The 18,442-nt window shown below is 50.3% G+C and overlaps 1 protein-coding gene across 16 annotated transcripts in view; it reads left to right on the top strand.

Annotated features, from left to right (window-relative positions):
- CLEC16A (C-type lectin domain containing 16A) overlaps window positions 1–18,442 on the top strand; it is a 203,662-nt gene that overhangs the window by 56,907 nt on the left and 128,313 nt on the right. For all 16 annotated transcript variants that reach the window (XM_045461252.1, XM_045461260.1, XM_045461254.1 and 13 more), the window contains 2 exons: window positions 8,668–8,797; window positions 12,653–12,753. In XM_045461252.1, coding sequence (XP_045317208.1) covers window positions 8,668–8,797; window positions 12,653–12,753 — 231 coding nt within the window. The remainder of the gene's footprint in view (window positions 1–8,667; window positions 8,798–12,652; window positions 12,754–18,442) is intronic.

Raw genomic sequence — 18,442 nt, 5'->3', positions numbered from 1 at the left:
CAGGTTTCTGTGCAGCCAGCCCAGTTCTCTGTTGATTTGTATAACGAATCAGTGGGGTGAGTGAGCATGTGTGTGTGGTGGGGGGACAGTGGGAAGGGAGGGAGGAGATGACTAGGCGGCCAGCCCCACGATTGTAGAGGTGTGGGAGTGCCAAGTTTCCAGATAGGCTTAACTAGTATAAGGAACTTCCCGGGGGGGAAGAGAAACCTTCTGAATTCACCCTCATGCTGCTCAGTAAGACAAAGGAAGAGGCACCCCAAATACTCAGCCCTTGGACACCCTGTTGTTGTGGCCAGGTGCCGTTTGCCTCTCGAAAATCTGCTCCGAGGCCAGCCAATGGCACGCGGTCCTTCCCCTATTTCCTAGGTAACCAGCAAGGGCATCTTCCTCCTCCTTCCCCGAATGGTCTTGTTAGGGCCTTCTTCTCCCCTTCCCCCTTTCTATGGTCTGTCCTCGTTTTGATTCCTGGAATGTAGAACACAGAGGGCAGCTCAGAGGATCCTTGAATTTGTGAAGTCAAAGACTGTTGGGAGGTCATGCCTGCCATTTCCCTGAAAAGCACTTCATTTACCAAATATTAATCAGATTAGAATGTACATCATCCCAGGCAAGTTGATGGATTATTGCTGTTATTTAAGAAAATCAGAATGTCAGAGCATCGGGGAAGCCCACGGATCTGGCCAGAGTTGTCATCTGGAGGGGAAGAGGTTGACGTCCTTGGTTGTGGAGAGTCCTCCGGCCTCTCCTCTGCATGCACACTGCTGTACGACCAAAACTGCCATCCAAAACTGCCTCCAGAATTCTTTCCCTCCTCCTGAACTGAAGCTCTGTCCCCTTTAAGCATTACCTCCACATCCTCCCTCCCTCCGGCAGCTATCATGTTCCTCTTCCTGTCTCTGTGCATCTGACTACTCCAGGTAGTTCACGTCAGTGGGATCGCAACGGCGTTTGTCCTTTTGCGACCGCCTTATTTCACTTAGCGTCACGTCCTCAGGGTTCATCCATGTTGTCACATGTATCGGGATTTCCTTTTTCAGGCCGAGCAATATTCCGTTTTTTTGGGCACACTGCATTTTGCTTATCCAGTTGCTTCCCCACCTTTGGCCACCGTGAAGCGTGCAGTGTCCACGAGTGTGCAAATCCTCTTCTGCTTTGGGGGCTTTTGGGGAAGTGACAGAGGCCGAGGAGGGCTGGGGCAAGGGAGCTGGAGATTCGGGTTCGCACACCCACCTGCTCAGCCTCACAGGGACGTTCCTCGACTCCCAGAGGCTCAAGACTCCAGTTGTGTAAAGGGGTCGCACCGCCCCGCAGGCTGGGACGCTGGAGCCTTCTAGATTATGGGCCACGGTGCCCGGTGCCGGAACTGTAGCCACACGGATGCTCCTTGCCAGCTCGTGGCTGGTGGGCAGTGCTGGGAGAGGAGCTCACAGCCGTGGGGGCAGAGGCCCACCTCCTCAATCCCTCTGTATATCAGTTTGCCTTTCTGTAAAATGCAGAGATCGGGCCAGATCAGCCTTGCCCCAGCTGCGGGGTTTGGGGATGGTTCTGGGTGAGTTGGAGCAGTGAGAAGATTCTCGTTGAGATCGGCTCCAGGGGAGCCTGGCGTTAGTGTCCTTCACACCTCCCTTTTCCAGCACGCACAGCAGGCCTTGCTCCTTTCGTGCGTGTGTTTTCACACCTGCTTTCTGTTGACACTGGCTTGATGCTTATAGTAGTAATGAAAACGTGTTTTCGTTTGAAAATATTTTCAAACTTAGAAAAGTTTGGAAAAAGAAATAGTTTAAAGATCACCTGTTTACCTTTTGTCCAGTTTCATCTTTTAACACATTCTAGCCCATTTGCTTTCCTATTGGTTTTCCCTCTCCCTGCCCCTCCGCCCCACACTTTTTTTCTGGATAAGTTGCACCCATCACGTCCCTTCCCTCCTGTCGGCGTCCGCACACGTTTGCCAAGGATAGCGCGTTCGCTTTGGTGAGCGCCGTGCAGCTGTCCGCCTCAGTGGAGTTTTCTGCTGTCTGCGGTTCAGCTTAGGCTCAGGTAGTGCCTTTAATTGTCGTGCCTCCCTGGCCTTCCTCAGGCTGGAGCGTTTTCCCACAGCCTTCTCTTTTACGACCTCTCTGAAGAACGCAGGACCTCTCCCTCCTTTGCTTTACTAAAACGTTCCTCATTCTGTCTTTGATGTTTTCTTTGTGATAAGATGAAGGTTATGCATTCCGGGCATAGGTGGTGGCATGTCCTTCCCCGTGTGTCCCATCTTGAGGCACATGATGTCCTTTTGACCCTCCCGGGTGACGTGAATATCGGTCACCTGGCTAAGGTATCTCCCGGTCTCTCCACCGTATAATTGCTTTCCCTCTTCTTGACGACTAATTAGCAACCCGTGGGGAGCTACTTAGAGATAATGCAGATTAATCCTGTGCCTCATTAAAGTGCCCCCCTGGGATTTGTTCCTCATTGATGATACTTGCCTGAGCCACTCTTTACCCGCATGGTGACAAAATGTTGATTTTCCAACGTCAGCACTCTCTCCACGTTTAAAGATCAGCCCTCAGCATTCCGCTGTAAGGGAGAGCCCTCCCTTCTCCCCGTTTCTTTATTTATCTCTTCTTGACACAGGCCATGGATTCCAGTTTTTAGTGGTTTGTGTTTCGTTACTGATTTAATTAATTTGATGCTCAAATTGTCCCAGATTTGGCCGTTGGGAACCCTTCTGACCTGGCTGCTGTGTCCTTGTGATACAGTCCCCTGGTTTCTTTTGAGCAGCCTTTATGCCTTCTGGCGTGACAAGTTAACCAGGTTCATCTTGTACCTACGCCGCCCATCCCCAGGATGAACCCTTTCTCTGCAAAGCCCTGGTTCCTCTCCATGGGCAGTGGTGTTAGAGACCAAAATCTGGGTCCCAGATGTGCTGATGGCTCCCATGGTGCTTTGCTTTTTGGCTCTTTCAGTGGACAGAGCTAGAAAATAGACGCGTGTATAAACACAAAATACACATTTCCTCACGCATGCATACGCATACGTACAAACGCGTATGCGTGTGTGTATTTTAGAAATCGTGGATTCATACCAACACCTCTAATATTCATACCGATGCAGGTCAGTACCCAGAAGGCTCTTTCTTGCCTTCTCCCGTTCCAGATCTGTGTGTCACTTCTTCAGCTGGAGCCTTGCCTCCCAACAGCATCAACACGTTTGTTTGCTCAGTCCTAGAATGCATCTAAAAAAGTTTCAGTTTGTTTATTGTGTAATAAACAAGAGTTCAGGATGGTTTGCAACTCCCCCTCCCTCCTCAAATGCTTCACCCATCTCCCAACTGAGGGCATAGAGTCATGTATCCTGTTTATAGCTATTCACATTAATCTGCCTCTCCTTTTTGCTTTCCCCTCCGTCAGGGTAGATATGGTATGTATTTGAAAAAAATTTGGGGTCCTATTTTTTTTTTTAATCTTCTCAGTTTAGGGTTCTTCCTTCCCATGTTTTACTGATTTAATTTCTATTGAAAAAATATATGGACTGTGAACAAAAGTGTGCAAAAAAGGTTTGTTCAGGAAGGGTGCCTTCCATATTCTTTCCACCCATTCCCCTACCTCTGGTAGATTACCACCTTGGATTATTTTCTGGGATATCCTTCCCGTATTTCCTTTTGTAAGAAGAAGCCGATTTATATATGTTTTCTTGCTCTCCCTTCTCTCTTACACGCAGGGTAGCATGCTGTATATGCTCGCTCTTCTCTCCCGTATCAGTACAGCGGTTTTCCTCATTCCGGTTTGCAGCTGCCCTGTGTGTGTGTGTGTGTGTGTGGACAAGTTTATTCAACCGATCTTTATGCTTGGACATTTAGGTAGTTTCCAATATTTTGCAACTACAGATAATACTTCAGTGAACCCTCTTGTGCGTGTGCATTTTCGTATTGTTAGGGGTGTATCTTCCAGATAAATCCCTGCAAGTGGGGTTGCTCAATCGAAGGGCATTGATAGTGACTGAAAGTTTCCTTTTAAAATGCATTGAAGTCAAAAGAAGAAAAATGAGGTCAAATACAATGATTAGGTAGGTGACAAATGGGACGGGCAACACATAGATTAGATGGGGCACACATCGTAGAGGCAGGCAAATGACCGAAGTTGGAGCAGAGCTGAGCTGGGTTATTGTCACGGTCCCTTTACATTCCGGAACAGAAACCTGGATGGGATGGGGGCTCCTGCTATATTATAGAAGGGTCAGGTAGAGCTCCCCGAGGACTCATCATCAGAGCCTGAGTCCTGGCCTCAGTGAGCGTCAGTGGAAATCCGTGCATGCATGCCCCCTGATCCGCTCTCCTTGGTGGCAACAGCATGGTGCGTGTGCCCTGGGAGGGGAGCGAGGCTGTGCCCAGGCGGGCCTGTGTCTGCAGAGAGACGTGGGCCCCGGAGGGTTGATAGAACTATGCCCGATGATCTGGTCTGGCATAAAAGAGAGGTTCACTTTGACACTGAATCACCAGGAAAGGAAAGGTCAAACCTTCTTTCTCATCCTCTTTTAAAGATGGCTGTAGAATCCATTAAAAAAAATTTTTTTTAATGTTTATTTCCTCTTGAGAGAGAGAGAGCTACAGAGCATGAGTGGGGGAGGGGCGGCGAGGGGGAGACAAAGAATCTGAAGCAGGCTCCAGGCTCTGAGCTGTCAGCATGGGGCTCGAACCCGTGAACCCAGAGATCGTGACCTGAGCCGAAGTCAGACGCTTAACCGACTGAGCCACCCAGGCGCCCCATGTAGATTCCATTTTAGAATGGTGAGAATGTGGAGAGACCGTCTCCCCAAAAACCTATTACCCACCCCTCTTTCGCCCACTTGGCATTTTGCATGCAGTTGCAGGGAGTTGACAGACCCTGGGTAAGAATCACAGCTTTTGGGGGTTGTCTGGATAAGATGGTTAAAAAGCAGCAGTGGAGGAGCGGGGACCTGTGTTGGCGTTGGAAGGACTGTGGTACATTCGTCAAGAGAGTTAACCTCAGCCGAGCGGCTCGCTCCACAGCTGTGCTGGCTGCAGGAGGGTCAGGAGGCTGGGGACAGCTGTGGGAGCCAGGGTGACAGAACCAGAGTTTGGAACCATCGTTGCGCGTGGAGCGGAGAGGCCCTCGTGGGCCGGTCCCGCGCGAGGACGCGACCTGGGAGCCGAGAGGGCAGCAGTCCTGGCTTCTGCTGCTGCCTTTCTAGCTGTGTTAATTGTCACTGTGCTTCTGGGTTCCGTTTCCTTATGTTCAGTACCCGGGACCAAACCAGTGGTTTTCAGCATTTCTGTGTGAAGCTCCACAGAGTTCCAGAAGGGAGCTTCAGGGGCAGGAGGGAACCCATAGTCAGAGACGTCTGGAAGCCCACCCACCCTTTACCTGGAGTGGCTCTGGTCCCATCTGCTCATCGTGGTGCTGTGCCGTGGGGAATTGTCATTCAAAATTATTGTGCAACTCCTTAACTAAATTTGGTGAGCACGAGACAGGCTTATCTTTCGCTGCTCCTCTGCTCCAGAGTTCCCAGCGTCCAGGGAAATGAAACAACCCAGAAGGAATTACCACGTCAGAGCAGCGTATTCTCTAGAGTGAGGGGCTAGGGCTCGGCCCTGTAACCTCGGGGAGTCCTTGGAGCTGAGTTCTGCCTCGTCAGCTGGGCTGGGAGGCACAGGAGCTTGCAGCGGTACGGGAGGCGTGTCACGGGTCCCAGGGTCGAAGCCAGAGGCTGGCACCACAGCCAGCCTGCTAGTATTCAGATGTTTTCGCTGGCATGCTCTATCAAGTGCACAGAACAGTCAAGTAGATCTGCGATTTCAGCACGCGTCTTCCAAACACAGATCCGTTTGTTGTAAGTTGCACGTATTTGTATTGCCGTGTTAATGTTATAAACAACATAAACGGGACAGGTTTTTTAAAGGTGAGAATAATTAAAAATATAAGGTGTCTGCCCCACAGCAGGGAGGTGGGGCTCATTGGGAGGCCACCGAGGGAGGTTGGTGGGGGGGAAGGCGCAGGCACAGGAGGGCGCGGTGGTTCTCAGCCCCCAGTCTGTGCCGCCGCCTGCTCTTGGTGGCGGCCCTGGCTGCTCGGACTCCTGCTGACTCGATAGCTCCCTGTGAATCGACTCCCTTTCTTCCCCTTACATTTCGCCCCCTCTTAAGTGGTGATAGCCGCGGTGAAAGAACAGGTTCTCTGTGTGGTTAGAATTTTCTTCCCGTGCACGTGAAAATAAACACAGAACTACGCAAACAAACTGTCCGGACACCACTTGAAAATCGTGGGTCGGCCCCCATGTCTGTGGTGGGGGTGGCCCCGTGGGAGGCTCCGGTCTGCAGTGTCTGACTCCGGGCCACACTGAAAAGGAGGGGCTAGCGGTCGGGGCCCATGTGGACCGGTGGGGGATGCCCTCGTCCACGCCCGAGGACCGTGGCAGGTGCAGCCGTGCCCGAGGGGGTCCCAGAGGGTGGTGGGCACGGGATGTCTCCCATGAGAACACGGTGCAGGCTCAGGGCAGACTGGGTGCGGCTCTGGGTCACCTGCTCCATGTTGTGGCAGCCGTGCGCGCGTCGCTTCCGGCCCTGTGTGCAGCCAGAGCCTCGTCCCCCTGTCCGTCCCGTCACTGAGCGCTTGCCCTGTGGTCGCAGGCCCTGGGCCCGACCCCAGAGGCCCAGCAGAGAGCAAGACAGACAAGGCAGCTGTTCTTACGAAGCCCCCATTCGAGTGGGGGAAGGCAGACGGCAAGCAAGCAAATGGATACACAGAACATAGAAAATCCCGGCAGTTACAAATGCCAAGAAGTAAAATTGAGACGGGGCGGAGGGGACACTTTCATGCAGAAGAATTCCACATAATTGATGGATGCTACCTCCTGCTCCAGGAGCTGGAACGTGGTAACTCCCCCTCCTCAGCTGTGGGCTGTGCTTAATGATTCACTCGCACGGAGTGTTGAGTGGAAGGAGGAGGGCAGGTAACTCTCCGGTGGGGAAGTGTGACCAGCGTCAGCTCCGTCAGGTGGTGTAGACGTCACATAGGCGGACACGGCGTTGTGTTGGCAGCCCGTACCCTCGCTGCAGTGGGGTGAGAAGGGCACGTCTCCTGCGTGGGCTTCCTCCCGGAACCTGCAAGCCTAGTCCAGTGATGAGAAAACACCAGACCCAGGTTGGAGGACGTTCCGCAAAATACCTGACCAGTTCTGTCTCCTCAAAGCTGTAAGGTCACCAGAGGCAAGGAAGTCAAACACTTGGTCACAGCCAGGAGGAGCCCAAGGGGACGTGGTGACTGGATACAACCTGGTACCCTAGATGGGATCCCGGAACAGAAAGTGGACAGAAGGGAAGAACTAAGGAAGTATGAACGAAATATGGATTTTAGATAATAATAAAGAGGTAAAGGACAAACAGGTGTAGAGGGTGTCGGAGAAGACCTCTCTGAGGTTGGTGGCATTGGAGCTGGGCCTCGAAGGACGTGATCGGGTCAGGCCAGGGTAGGGAAGACCGGGGGTGAAAGTGTCCCGGGCAGAGGAAGCAGCCGTGTAACGATCCTGGGCAGAAACAAGCTTGGGCCCCTCAAGAGAGTGGAAGAAGCTGTCAGCACAGCCGGAGAGGCGTGAGGCAGAGGAGGCCAGGCAGTGAGGTCAGAGGTGGACAGGGGCCAGGCCGTGCGAGGCCTCGACGCCGTGGAAGGCGTTTGGATTTCATCCCGAGTGTGATGGGAAGGCGGCGGAGAGTTCTGAACAGAAGGGCGACATGAGCTAATTTCCACTTGAAATAACTTGAGTCTGTGTGGAGAACAAACTGGGGGTGAAGGGAGGCGGCGGCCAGGTGGGAGGCCCTTGTGCCGGTCCAGGGAAAGACCACGGCTGGCAAGGGCCGCCAGAGTCCTGGGCGCGCTCCCGCCCCTCAAGAAACAGGTGCAGGTTCACACGTCAGCGTCCTTTCCCTCCTCCGTCTCCTGAAGATGGGGGTTGACCTGAACGCTGGGTTCCAAGAACCAGCTGTTTGAAGGTCCACACCTCATGTCAAAGACCCCCATGACATGGACACCTTACAGCCCACAGCTAACCATCTCTACTTCAAGATGTTTTCCTCTCCTGGTTCATACCTCTTTTGGAAAATAAACAACGGACGCCATGCTTCAGTCGGTTGCTTCAAGTTGCCCTTATTTAATTGGGAAAAATACAGTGAGGTTTCTAACCTCTCCCTGCCTTCTGGAAGTTGTCGGGGGGAAAAGGAAAACAAAAGCTTCAGGCGCGTCAGAGCCTTTTGTACAGTGTAAACGGTTTCAGAATATTCTCAGTGAATCGGGTTATGATTTATTAACCACGTATCATTTTTCTTGTGCTGCCTCCACTCCTTTGGGAAGGAAGTGTGGTATCAGTGGAAAAGAAGTATCTTAAAAAACACCTTGACATTGAATAAGCTACTGCAATTTGTGCTTTTTTTTGGGGGGGGGGTCAAAGTCAGGGTCACGCTTCTTGGCATTGCCGGGATGAGAAGGGAGAGGGGTTCTGGCCTCTGTCTTATTTGTCCCCGGCCCGTTGCCGGTGTTCCCGTCACTGTCGTCGAGCCCTTGCTGGACGTGTTAGGAGCCGTCCCCTCGGGTTTTGCCTGTGGCCCGGCTGTGTCTGTAAATCTAGGTCCGTGAAGCTGTCTGGGCTCATCCCGGTCTCTGTGTTTGCTCCTAGAGATAGAGATGGTGATCATGGAGCGCAGCAAGCTCCCGGAGCTGGCGGCCAGCACGTCCGTGCAGGAACAGAACACCACGGACGAGGAGAAGAGCGCCGCCACGGGCTTGGAAAGTGTGCAGTGGAGCAGGTGATGCCCGCCGGCCCCGTCGTCCCCCGCTCGGGCTGGTGCTGCGGGTGGGGCGCCTGCCAGTCGGGGTGGGGGGTGCTGCTCCGTTGCTGGGGCGAGGACGTAGGCTGAGCGATGAGGGGGGCTGCCTCGGCCAGGGTGCCCCCCCAGAGGTAACCGGGGGCCTCTTCCCGCCACCCGCGTGGCGCCTTCTCCTCCGCAAAGTCGTCCTGCTTCCTCCCTGCTCCTCCAGCCCCCCGGCCACCACAGGCACAGCCCCTCTCGAGAGGCCACAGGAGCGAAGCTGCCACTCAACCCTGTAGCGCTCACCCCTTGGAAAGGGGAAGACTGAGACATGGCGCCACCCCCCCAAGCGCTTTGGGGCTGTGCCCTATCCTAAAGGGTGTGGGCCACCCGTGGCCGTGCCCTGCCGCTCCCAGGAGGGAGCCCCTTGGGAGCCGCGTTTGGATCTCCCTGGCTCCCTCGTTCACTGCCGTGCTACCCTGCCGCCTGTGGGGCGTGCCCTCGTGGCTCAGCCAGCGTGATTTAATGCTGCTGTCCACCTTCGACTTTTCCCCTGATTTTTCATTTCACTGATGGCCCGCGGCAGCGAAATCCTCTTAAACCGTAGAGGTGCCACATTTCCCGGAAACTTGCTGCAGCACCACCCCTTCCAGAATGAGACAGGGTGTAAGCTTGCTCTCAAAGTGTGCGGCGAACTGTTTCGAGGGCTTCTTCGTTTCACAGTTACTTCCTTAACAGGTGGCCCCCCGGGCTGACCCCCGCACTGACCTGATCCTCCTTCAGGGTTCATAAACGCACGGCACGTCAGCCTACAGAGCACTCCCTTCCTGGCCTCTTGGGCCGGAGCGGCTGAAACACACACACCATCCTCTTTATTCGTCCAGCTTGAAGCGGAGAGTTGAAGCACACTAATTTTTTCCTCCACATCCCTTGGCTTGGCAAATGTTTCAGTTATCTAACAGACAGGATTAATTTCTATCAGATGCACAAGGGGGCCATTTTTACTTTGGTTTCAACAAAAAACCCTGGAGTGTGGTGCAGGCTATCAGTTGTTGGAACTCACAGAGACCTTTTTGATTTTGCTTGGCAGCAAAAAACATAACTCCTGGAGCTCTGAAAATGAAGGGAATCATTCTCAACACAGAAAGGGACGGGAAAACAACCTTCAGTTGCTTGGCACAGCATTAGTTAGGATAGGAATGATTGGAAAAACCACAAATGACTAGTTGGGGGGGGGGTGCGCCTAAGCAAACAGGGGAGCGTCGGCTTGATAGAATATCAGCTGCTGGTTTTAAGTGAATACTGTCAGGATATGTTGGGTTCCTTAGGATCTAATAAATGGAAACAGAACACATATTTGACATAGTATGGTAATAGTATAGCTTGGCTAAACGAAAGAAAATAAGCATGTATTCTTTAAAAAAAAAAAAAAAAAGGCAACAGACCACATTGTTATGTTTTGAATGTTCGGTTGAGATTTCTTTCTGTTTTTGTTTTTTCCTGATTTTTAGTGAAGAGAGGGGTTTTCTTAGAGTCGATTGAGATTGTTTCGTAACTTTCCGTGACTTTAACTGACATCTTTTACCACGTGGCTTGTAATGGAAGCTGAGCCTGGTGCCTCGAGTTGGGCCCACGTGCAAGCTTGCGGCCGCGGGAACCCTTGGGTCAGGGCTCTGCTTTGCTCTGAGACCCAATCCAAGGAGAGACTGGAGCAGGTCGATAGTTGCCTTCTCCTTTGCAAAGGTATCGAGTTGTTGCTTGTCAGAAACACTGCCACGGACTTCTCCCCTCCCGGTTCCGGGCACTGAGCAGGGAGGAGGGCGCTCCGGGGGAGGGAGGGAGCGGACTGTTCTCCTTGACATGAATCGCATCTTGACATTGGCCCACTTGTCTGAAGAAACAGCGGAGTACAAAGCGGAACTGTTCTCCTACTCCTCGTATATCGTGGGCCTGTGTCTGCATTCGGGGTTAAATACAGGCCTGAGAAACTGAAAAATGTTTCAAAAAAGTTTTTTTTTTTTCTTTTCTTAAAAAAAAAAAAAAAGTTAAAAAAAATTACAAAAGTAATACACATTCAGAAAATGTGAAAACATTTTGAAAAAACGTATGAAGAAGGGGAAGAGGTCTCCGTGATGCCAGTCTCGAAGGCAGCTGTTACTAACGTCCTGGTTATTTCCTGCCAGTCGTTTTTCATTGCCCGTTTAGTGGGAACTGTGCCCTCCGTGCCCCCAGTACTTACACTTTGCCATTTATCATCTTGTCTTCTTTCTTTCCATCCAATACCTAACACCAGGCATCTTTTTCACTGTGCTGTACTCTCAGCAAACACAATGCTAATGGCCACACGACACTTCATCTCCTAGAAGATGTTATGTCCCCCCGGCCCTCCCTCTGTTCCTGGGCATTTGGTTATGTGTATTGCTCCCAGACGAAAATATAATCCACATTCCGAGCGGCTGGTTTACAAGAAAACGTTTTATCCTGCTCTTAAGTTTGGAAGTGTTATTGCCAGGAACTTACAGAAACCCAAATCCGCACATGGCAAAACTATTCAGGCATCTGAAAGGTGCCGGATCTGGGCCGGGGAAGGTCTGGGGCCCTGGAGAAGCAGCCTGGACCTAATTGTCCCCTTCTAAAAAGGGTTCTTCCTTCAATTTCTGAGTGTCCGGTGTTCCTGTGAAATGTTGCCACAAGAACATTTTCACTCCTTTCTCTTTGGCCTTTTCCAGTTAAATATTTTGAATCACTGGTATGTTTATGGGATTCAGATTTTTTTTTTTTTTTTTTTTTTTTTTTTAAGTCTGAAAGGTTAGGCAGTGAAGCCTCTCCCTGTGTGTCTGCCACACCTCTTCACTGCCCCCTACACAGTGGTGTTGACGGTGGCTGTGTGACCTTCTAGGAGCTACGTGTGCTCCGTCATTCACCAAGGTGCTCTGTTTTCTTGGCTTCGGCCTGGCATCTGGAGAGGCGGCCACCGTTGGTCACAGGTTCAGAGCCCCCTGCCTGTGCGGCCATATCTGTGCGTGTTCTATCATCCTTGTGATGAACATCCTTGTTCTATCTCTCCAGACCAGGCTCTTCCCCTGGAAGGGCAGCATTTGGGGTGTGCGGTTTGTGGTATTTCCACTTAGCATCAGAGTTGAGACCTCACATCGCTTCTTGCCCGTCAGAGAAAGTCCGTCCAAGAAATTGCTGGGCCAGCACCTGCCAAAGCAAGCTCGTGGAGAAAGTGCCCTTGGAAAACACAAAACAGGGATCCTCTGTCAGCTGCTCCACGCAAGGACGCTTGGCACTGAGCACCCGGGCCTGTGTTCAAGGCCCTTCGTGGTTTCACTTGAACCCTCACCGGAACCCTGTGAGGGTTTAATCCCTACTTTCCCGATGGGCAAACGGACAGGTTTTAGGTAGCTGACCCAAGGGTTTGCAGCCAGGAGAGGCTGAATCCGAATTGGAACCCAGGCAGTCTGGCTCCAGGGCCCACGTTCTGAAATTGTTCGGACTTGCTGGTGCTCTTTCTGGTGTTGTCTGTCTCCCTCGCCGCTCCCTGTTCTTCCTTCGCTCCTTCTCGTCTCAGCGATGATGTGGTCCGTCTGTTCGCCGGCATGGGAGTGCCCCAGGAGCAGGGCTTTGCGTCGTTTACCCCCATTGTCTCGAACAGCTGGGGCATGACTGTTGTGTGCTAAGGGGTCCGGTCCTCTCTCACTTTCCCCTGGAGATAGCTTCCCACGGGCAGAGCCCGTCCCCCACGCCTGGTGTTGGCCGCGGCACTCAGAGGGCTCGCCGCGTGCTGGTGGGAGAGAAGTGGTCACCGTGTGCGCCAGGAGGCTCATGCGCGCCCCTCCTCTTTTCCAGACCCTTCCTAGATATGGTGTACCACGCCCTGGACAGCCCGGACGACGACTACCACGCACTGTTTGTGCTCTGCCTCCTCTATGCCATGTCTCATAACAAAGGTAAGCCTTCTCACCTCGCCCGCCTTCCTGGCATCCCCCTCCTCTGCCTCGTGGAACAAAAAAAAGAAAGCCGCTCTCCTTGAGGGATGCCCTTTCTGGTTTTGGCAGACTCCCCCGAAACTTCTCTTGAGCCTCGTCAGAATTTCTCAGGTGCTTTTGCACAGACCAAAGCCACAGGAATTGGTTACTCAGGCAATATGGCGGGTGGGAGGAAGGGTACAAGTGAGCGTCTAACCTGGTATGACTATCTTCACACTGTGGTTTTCTTTCGACCCCTCGCTTTTACAACCGGCTGAGCACCCGACCTCTTTTCCTAACATCAGAACTGAAATCAGTCAAATTGTGATCTTGGTTTTGCTATTTATAATAGCTGAAGTTCTTGCTCTGGGTTGAGGGCTAAAATAGACTCTGGGCAGATTGGGTGGAATTGTAGGTTTCCTTTCTGAAGAAAGGTGTGGTTCTCTGGCTTCCCCCATTGAGGTGGAGTGGTCAGGATCAGAGTCCCGTGGAACTGACAGATCTGGTTAGGATTCATTCATTCGCTTCCTCGCTGGGGACGGCCTCTGGTGTACCCCCCACCTGGCTTGACACCGGTAGGTTCTGAAACCTCCACATCAGAATCTCTGCAAAGAAATCAAGAACATTCTTTCTGGCCTCTGCCAGGAGCTGGGCTTGGCGTAGAGGAGACTTTGTAGCAGGTGACGTTTTAGGAGGTTTTTCATAAGCTAATTGGGAGGTGTGGAGGTGGATGTGGGTTTTACTAAGACAGCCTATGCCTAGAAACGTTTAAGAAGCCCTCGACATAGTAAATACTTACTCTTAAATCTTTAACCCTGATAAATAAGTGGACTAGTGGCAAAAATATATATGATAAAAAAAAAAAAAAAGCCTCCCCTCCCATCTCTGTCCTCCACCCTCTTCTTCAAGGCAGTTCGTGTTAGCAGTTTCTTGCGTGTCTCTTTAGAGATCTCCATGCAGACCCAAGTACGAGAGTATAGGATTTTATTTCTACGACTGCCCCGCACTGAACCATAAATAAGGTGTCCCTAATTGTCCATACCCTGTTTTTCTGACATCGTCATGTATCCACGCATCATGTTCCTAGAGAACTGCCTTGTTCTTTTTGATCGTCATGTCTGTGCATCATTTATTCTGCCATCATCCCCTTATTGAACAGCACCGAAACTCCTTCCAGGCTTTTCCCACCGTGGAGAGGACCCACCGTGATGGCTCTTGTCATGTGTAAGTCATTGTGCACCCGGCAAGAGACCTCTAAGAGGCACCCAGCAGGCTCGGAATCCTGCTGACATTTCCTCCCATCTTGCTCGCTCCCGTGGCTTCTGCGATCCCCTCCAGCCCCTGGCGTGGTGAGTGGCATGCAGGAGCCCTCATTTTCTGTGCGGAAGCAGAACTCCATGAGACTGACCGACTCCCGCCCAGGTGCTGCCCACCGCTCCCTGGCACCTGACTTCTGTGCCCTCTGCAGTCCGAGCTCCTGCCCACTGAATGCTGGAGACTCCTACTCAGGTGTTTCAATGGCACCTGGAACAGTGTGTGCCGTTGCCTGAAGTATACCCTGACCTCATCACGCTTCCTGCCGTTTCTGGTTCGGTTCAGATTGCCTACCAGGTTGAAACTACCATGACCTTTAGCTCCTTCCCTCCTTTGATCTAGCATTTAGTCGTCAGCCTTTGTCCGTCCTCCCTCTTCAGCTGTCTGATCAGCAGAATTTAACCAAGTGTGGCTTGGTGCCTGGCTCGAAGCTAGATGCTGCAGGTGAGAGCCAGAGGCACGAGGGCAAGAGAGGTCTGGGCACGTCATTCCAGTGGCCATTATCCCAGCCTCCGTACGGGTCTAACATATGGCCGTTTCGTAATCCGTCCTCCATAGCACTGCCCGGAGATCCTCTGTGACACGGTGCGGACCGTGTCCCTCCCGTTCAGAATCCCTTCGTGCCTTCATCTCTCCCTTAAACTCCTCCCTCCTCTTCCTGGCATTTTAAGTATCCAGACTGCACCCACCATTCCAACTTGATCTGGTTCCTCTGACTTCCCTTCACAGACCTTTGGCTCTAGGTGCAAATTTTTATCTAGTGGTAGAACTTGGGGATACTGACACGGTACTCCCTGAACTCCTTAAAGTTCTGGTTACAAGCGACAGGAACTACTTCTCATTAACTTAAAGCAGTAAAAGGAAAAGTCTATAGGAAGGCCCCTGGGCCAGCTCCCAGGATCCGAGCAGTTGCTGAAAGACAGGGGGAAGGGCAGGAACCAACCAGCTCTGGGGACTTCCTCAAGGCAGATTGTGATTTGGCCCCAGCAGATCCCAGGTTGGGAGTCTGTTTCCATTCAGGTTTCACATTCTTGGGCAAGAGATCTGATTGTTGCAGCTTTTGGTGGTGTGTCTAACTCTGGAACATTCAGTCATGGCTGGGGGTCAGGGTCATATAGCACAGACTTGGCCCCAGGGCCCTGGGACTGGGACTGTTCCCAGAGCAATGAGCTTCTCTGGAAGCCTGGCAGCCATCCCGGTCAGTGCCAGCACGCCTACCTGCTCCTGGCTAGTCTTCTGCTTTCTTACATTCGTTTGTGTTTCCTCCTGCCATTTTCTCGACCCCAGTGTCCCCACCTGTTGAGATTCTGCTTGCCTGTCAAGGGTCTAGTTGCAAGGAAGTTTTTTCTGATTCCTTCAGGTGGTACTCACTTGGGATTTATTAGTCCCATCTAATGTGGCAGGCACATTTTATACATTACTGAATTTGACCTAAAATTTTGTTAAGGAATTTTGCATTTATGTTCAAGAGTGATATTTGTTTATGGTCTCTTATAATTCTCTTGTTTTATTTGCTTTCAGAGTTATGTTTACCTTATGGAATAAATTCAGAACCTTTCCTACTCCTGGATTGTATACAGTTTTTATAGAACTGGTATGATTTCTTCCTTAACTGTTTGGTAGAATCCACGAGTGAATCCGTCTGGGCCTAGAGTTTTCTTTGAGGGAAGATTTTTAGCTACTCAGATTCTTCAGTAGATACAGGGCTAATGAAGCTTTATTTGTTCTTCTTGAGTGAACTTTGATAGCTTGTGTCTTTCAAGGAATTTGTCATTACATCTAAATTGTCAAATTTATTGGTATACCCTTGTTCATTATGTTCCTTTATTAGCCTTTCAATGTCTGTAGAATCTATAGTAATGTCCCCATTTTAATTCATGGTATTGGTAGTTTAGGTCTTCATTTTCTTTTTCCTGATCAGTTTGGCTAAAGATTTAACAATTTCATACTAATTTTATGGATACTCAAAGAACTGTCTTTTGGTTTCATTGATTTTTCTGTACTCTTTTTCTGTTTTCTGTTTTATTAATTTCTGTTCATTATTTCTTACTGTTAGCTGCTTACTTCAGATTAATTTACTCCTCTTTTTGTAGTTTCTTAAGATGGACGCTGAGATCATTGATTTTTTAAGCTAATCAGTTTTTTTCTTTTTTTGAAAGAATTTAACATATACTGAAATTAATCTTTTTTGTTTGTAGTTGTATGAATTGTAGCACAGGTGTGGGTTTGGTCAATACCACCATAATCAGGATTCATTACAATTCCATCAACCAAAACTTCCCTCATGCTATTATTCCTTGTCAGTCATACCCTTCCCATACCACTCCCAGATATTTAACTTTTTTTTTCTTTTGTGATGAGAGTTTAATACTATAAATTTCCCTCTAAGCACTACATTAGGTGTGTGCTTAGGCGCAATAAATTTTGATAGACGTGGTTTGATTTTATTCACTTTAAAATATTTTATAACCTCCCTTTTATTTATTCTTGTCTGTTGTGTCATCTGTGTAAATTCTAGTTATGTTTCTATTAGAGATTTTCCTCCTGGTTTGGTCTCTATTAGAGATTTTTATTTCCTGCGTCATGATCAAGTTACTTGGAATTGGTTTGATCCTTTGGAGGCTTTTAAGCTTTGCTGGTGCTGGTCCAGAACAGCCTTTTGTCTCAGGCTCGCTTGGCCCCACTGCTGAGGGAGGCCCTTTCTGAAGAGTATACCCGGTGGGCCACAGTTGGGTGGTCTTTCCACACTGGCCGCTGGGAACATGAACTCTTGTCAGCGTTGTGTGAGCCCCAGATCGTTCCACCTGCTGCGTTCCAGAAAGTCCTTCCCTTCCGTCACATGCATGTACAGAGCAGGACTTAGCTGACGCCTCAGATGGACCGTCTGCAGCTCTCTGGTCCTCCCTCCTCTCGGTTCCAGCCACTTGGCCCCTCTGAGCTCCAAACTCTGCCTTCTCGACAGAGGGAGACTGTGGCCTTTCTTGGGATTTTCTCTTTCTGGGCCAAGGCCTGGAAACTCTTTCCAGACGGTGAACTGGAGCGGTCCCTGGGCCCGCTGCCTTCGTCTCCTCCCTCACAGGGTCACCCTCCAGCGCTGCTGCTTGTCCTGTCCAGTGTGTCGTAATCACTGTTTTATGTATTTTGCCTAGTTTTCTAGTTGCTTGAATCAGGAGGCTAAATCCAACCCAGCCTGGCTGAAAGCCATGGCACTTGAAAAAGCTTTATTGTGGTCTAATCGATGTACGATAAACTGCACATACGGAGAGTATACGCTGTGATAAGTTCTGACCTATGTTTGCACCCATGAAACCATCACCACAATCAAGACAGCGTGCATATCCATCACCCCAAACCTCTCTTCTTGCCCCTTGGTCACCGTCCCCCTGCCCACTCTCACCCCTCTCCCCAAGCAGCACCGAGTTGTTCCTTGTCACCGTAGATGAGTTTGTCCTGCCTAGAATTTTACGTAAATAAAATCATGCAGTAGGTACTCTTATTTTGTATGGCTTCTTTCATTGGGTGTGATTATTTTGAGATTCGTCACGTCGCTCTGTGTGTCGCCGGTTCGTTTCTTCTGACTGCTGAGTAGCTTGCCTCCGTGCGTTCATCCATTCGTGTGTTAATGGGCACTTGGCTTATTTCCAGTTCTTAAGGGTAAAGTACTAGGAACACTTACGTACAAGTCTTTTATGGACATATATTTGCTTTTTTCTTGGGTAAATACTGAATCATACAATTGGTCTAAGTTTGTTTTTAAACGTTTACTTATTTTGAGAGAGAGAGAGAGCGCGCGCGAGCGAGCATTCTTAGGGGAGGGGCAGAGAGGGAAAGAGAGAATCCCGAGCAGACTCCATGATGTCAGCACAGAGCCCGACGTGGGACTCCATCTCAGGATCTCTGAAATCGTGACCTGGGCCAAAACCAAGAGTCAAGACACTTAACTGACTGAGCCACCCAGGCACCCCAGGTTTGTTTGTTTTTAAGAAAAACTGGCACATTTTTTCCCTAAGTAGCTGTATAATTGGCATTCCATCACCAGTGTATGACGGGTCTTCACATCCTTGCCAATACTTGTATGACACTCGTTTTGATTTTTGTCATTCTAATAGGTACGTAGCAGTGTCTCATTATGATTTTAATTTGCATTTTCCTAATGCCTAATGATAATGACTTTCTTTCTGTGTGCTTCATTTGCCACTCTGTGTGTCTTCTTTTTTTTTTTTTTTTTTTTTTTTAAGTTTTTAAGGTTTATTTTTGAGAGAGACAGAGACAGAGCGTGAGCAGGGGAGGGGCAGAGAGAGAGAGACACAGAATCAGAAGCAGGCTCCGGGCTGTGAACACAGATCTCGACACGGGG

Source organism: Leopardus geoffroyi, chromosome E3 (genome assembly GCF_018350155.1).
Source record: "Leopardus geoffroyi isolate Oge1 chromosome E3, O.geoffroyi_Oge1_pat1.0, whole genome shotgun sequence".
Taxonomy (NCBI): Eukaryota; Metazoa; Chordata; class Mammalia; order Carnivora; family Felidae; genus Leopardus; species Leopardus geoffroyi.
This window is presented reverse-complemented; position numbering and strand designations above follow the sequence as displayed.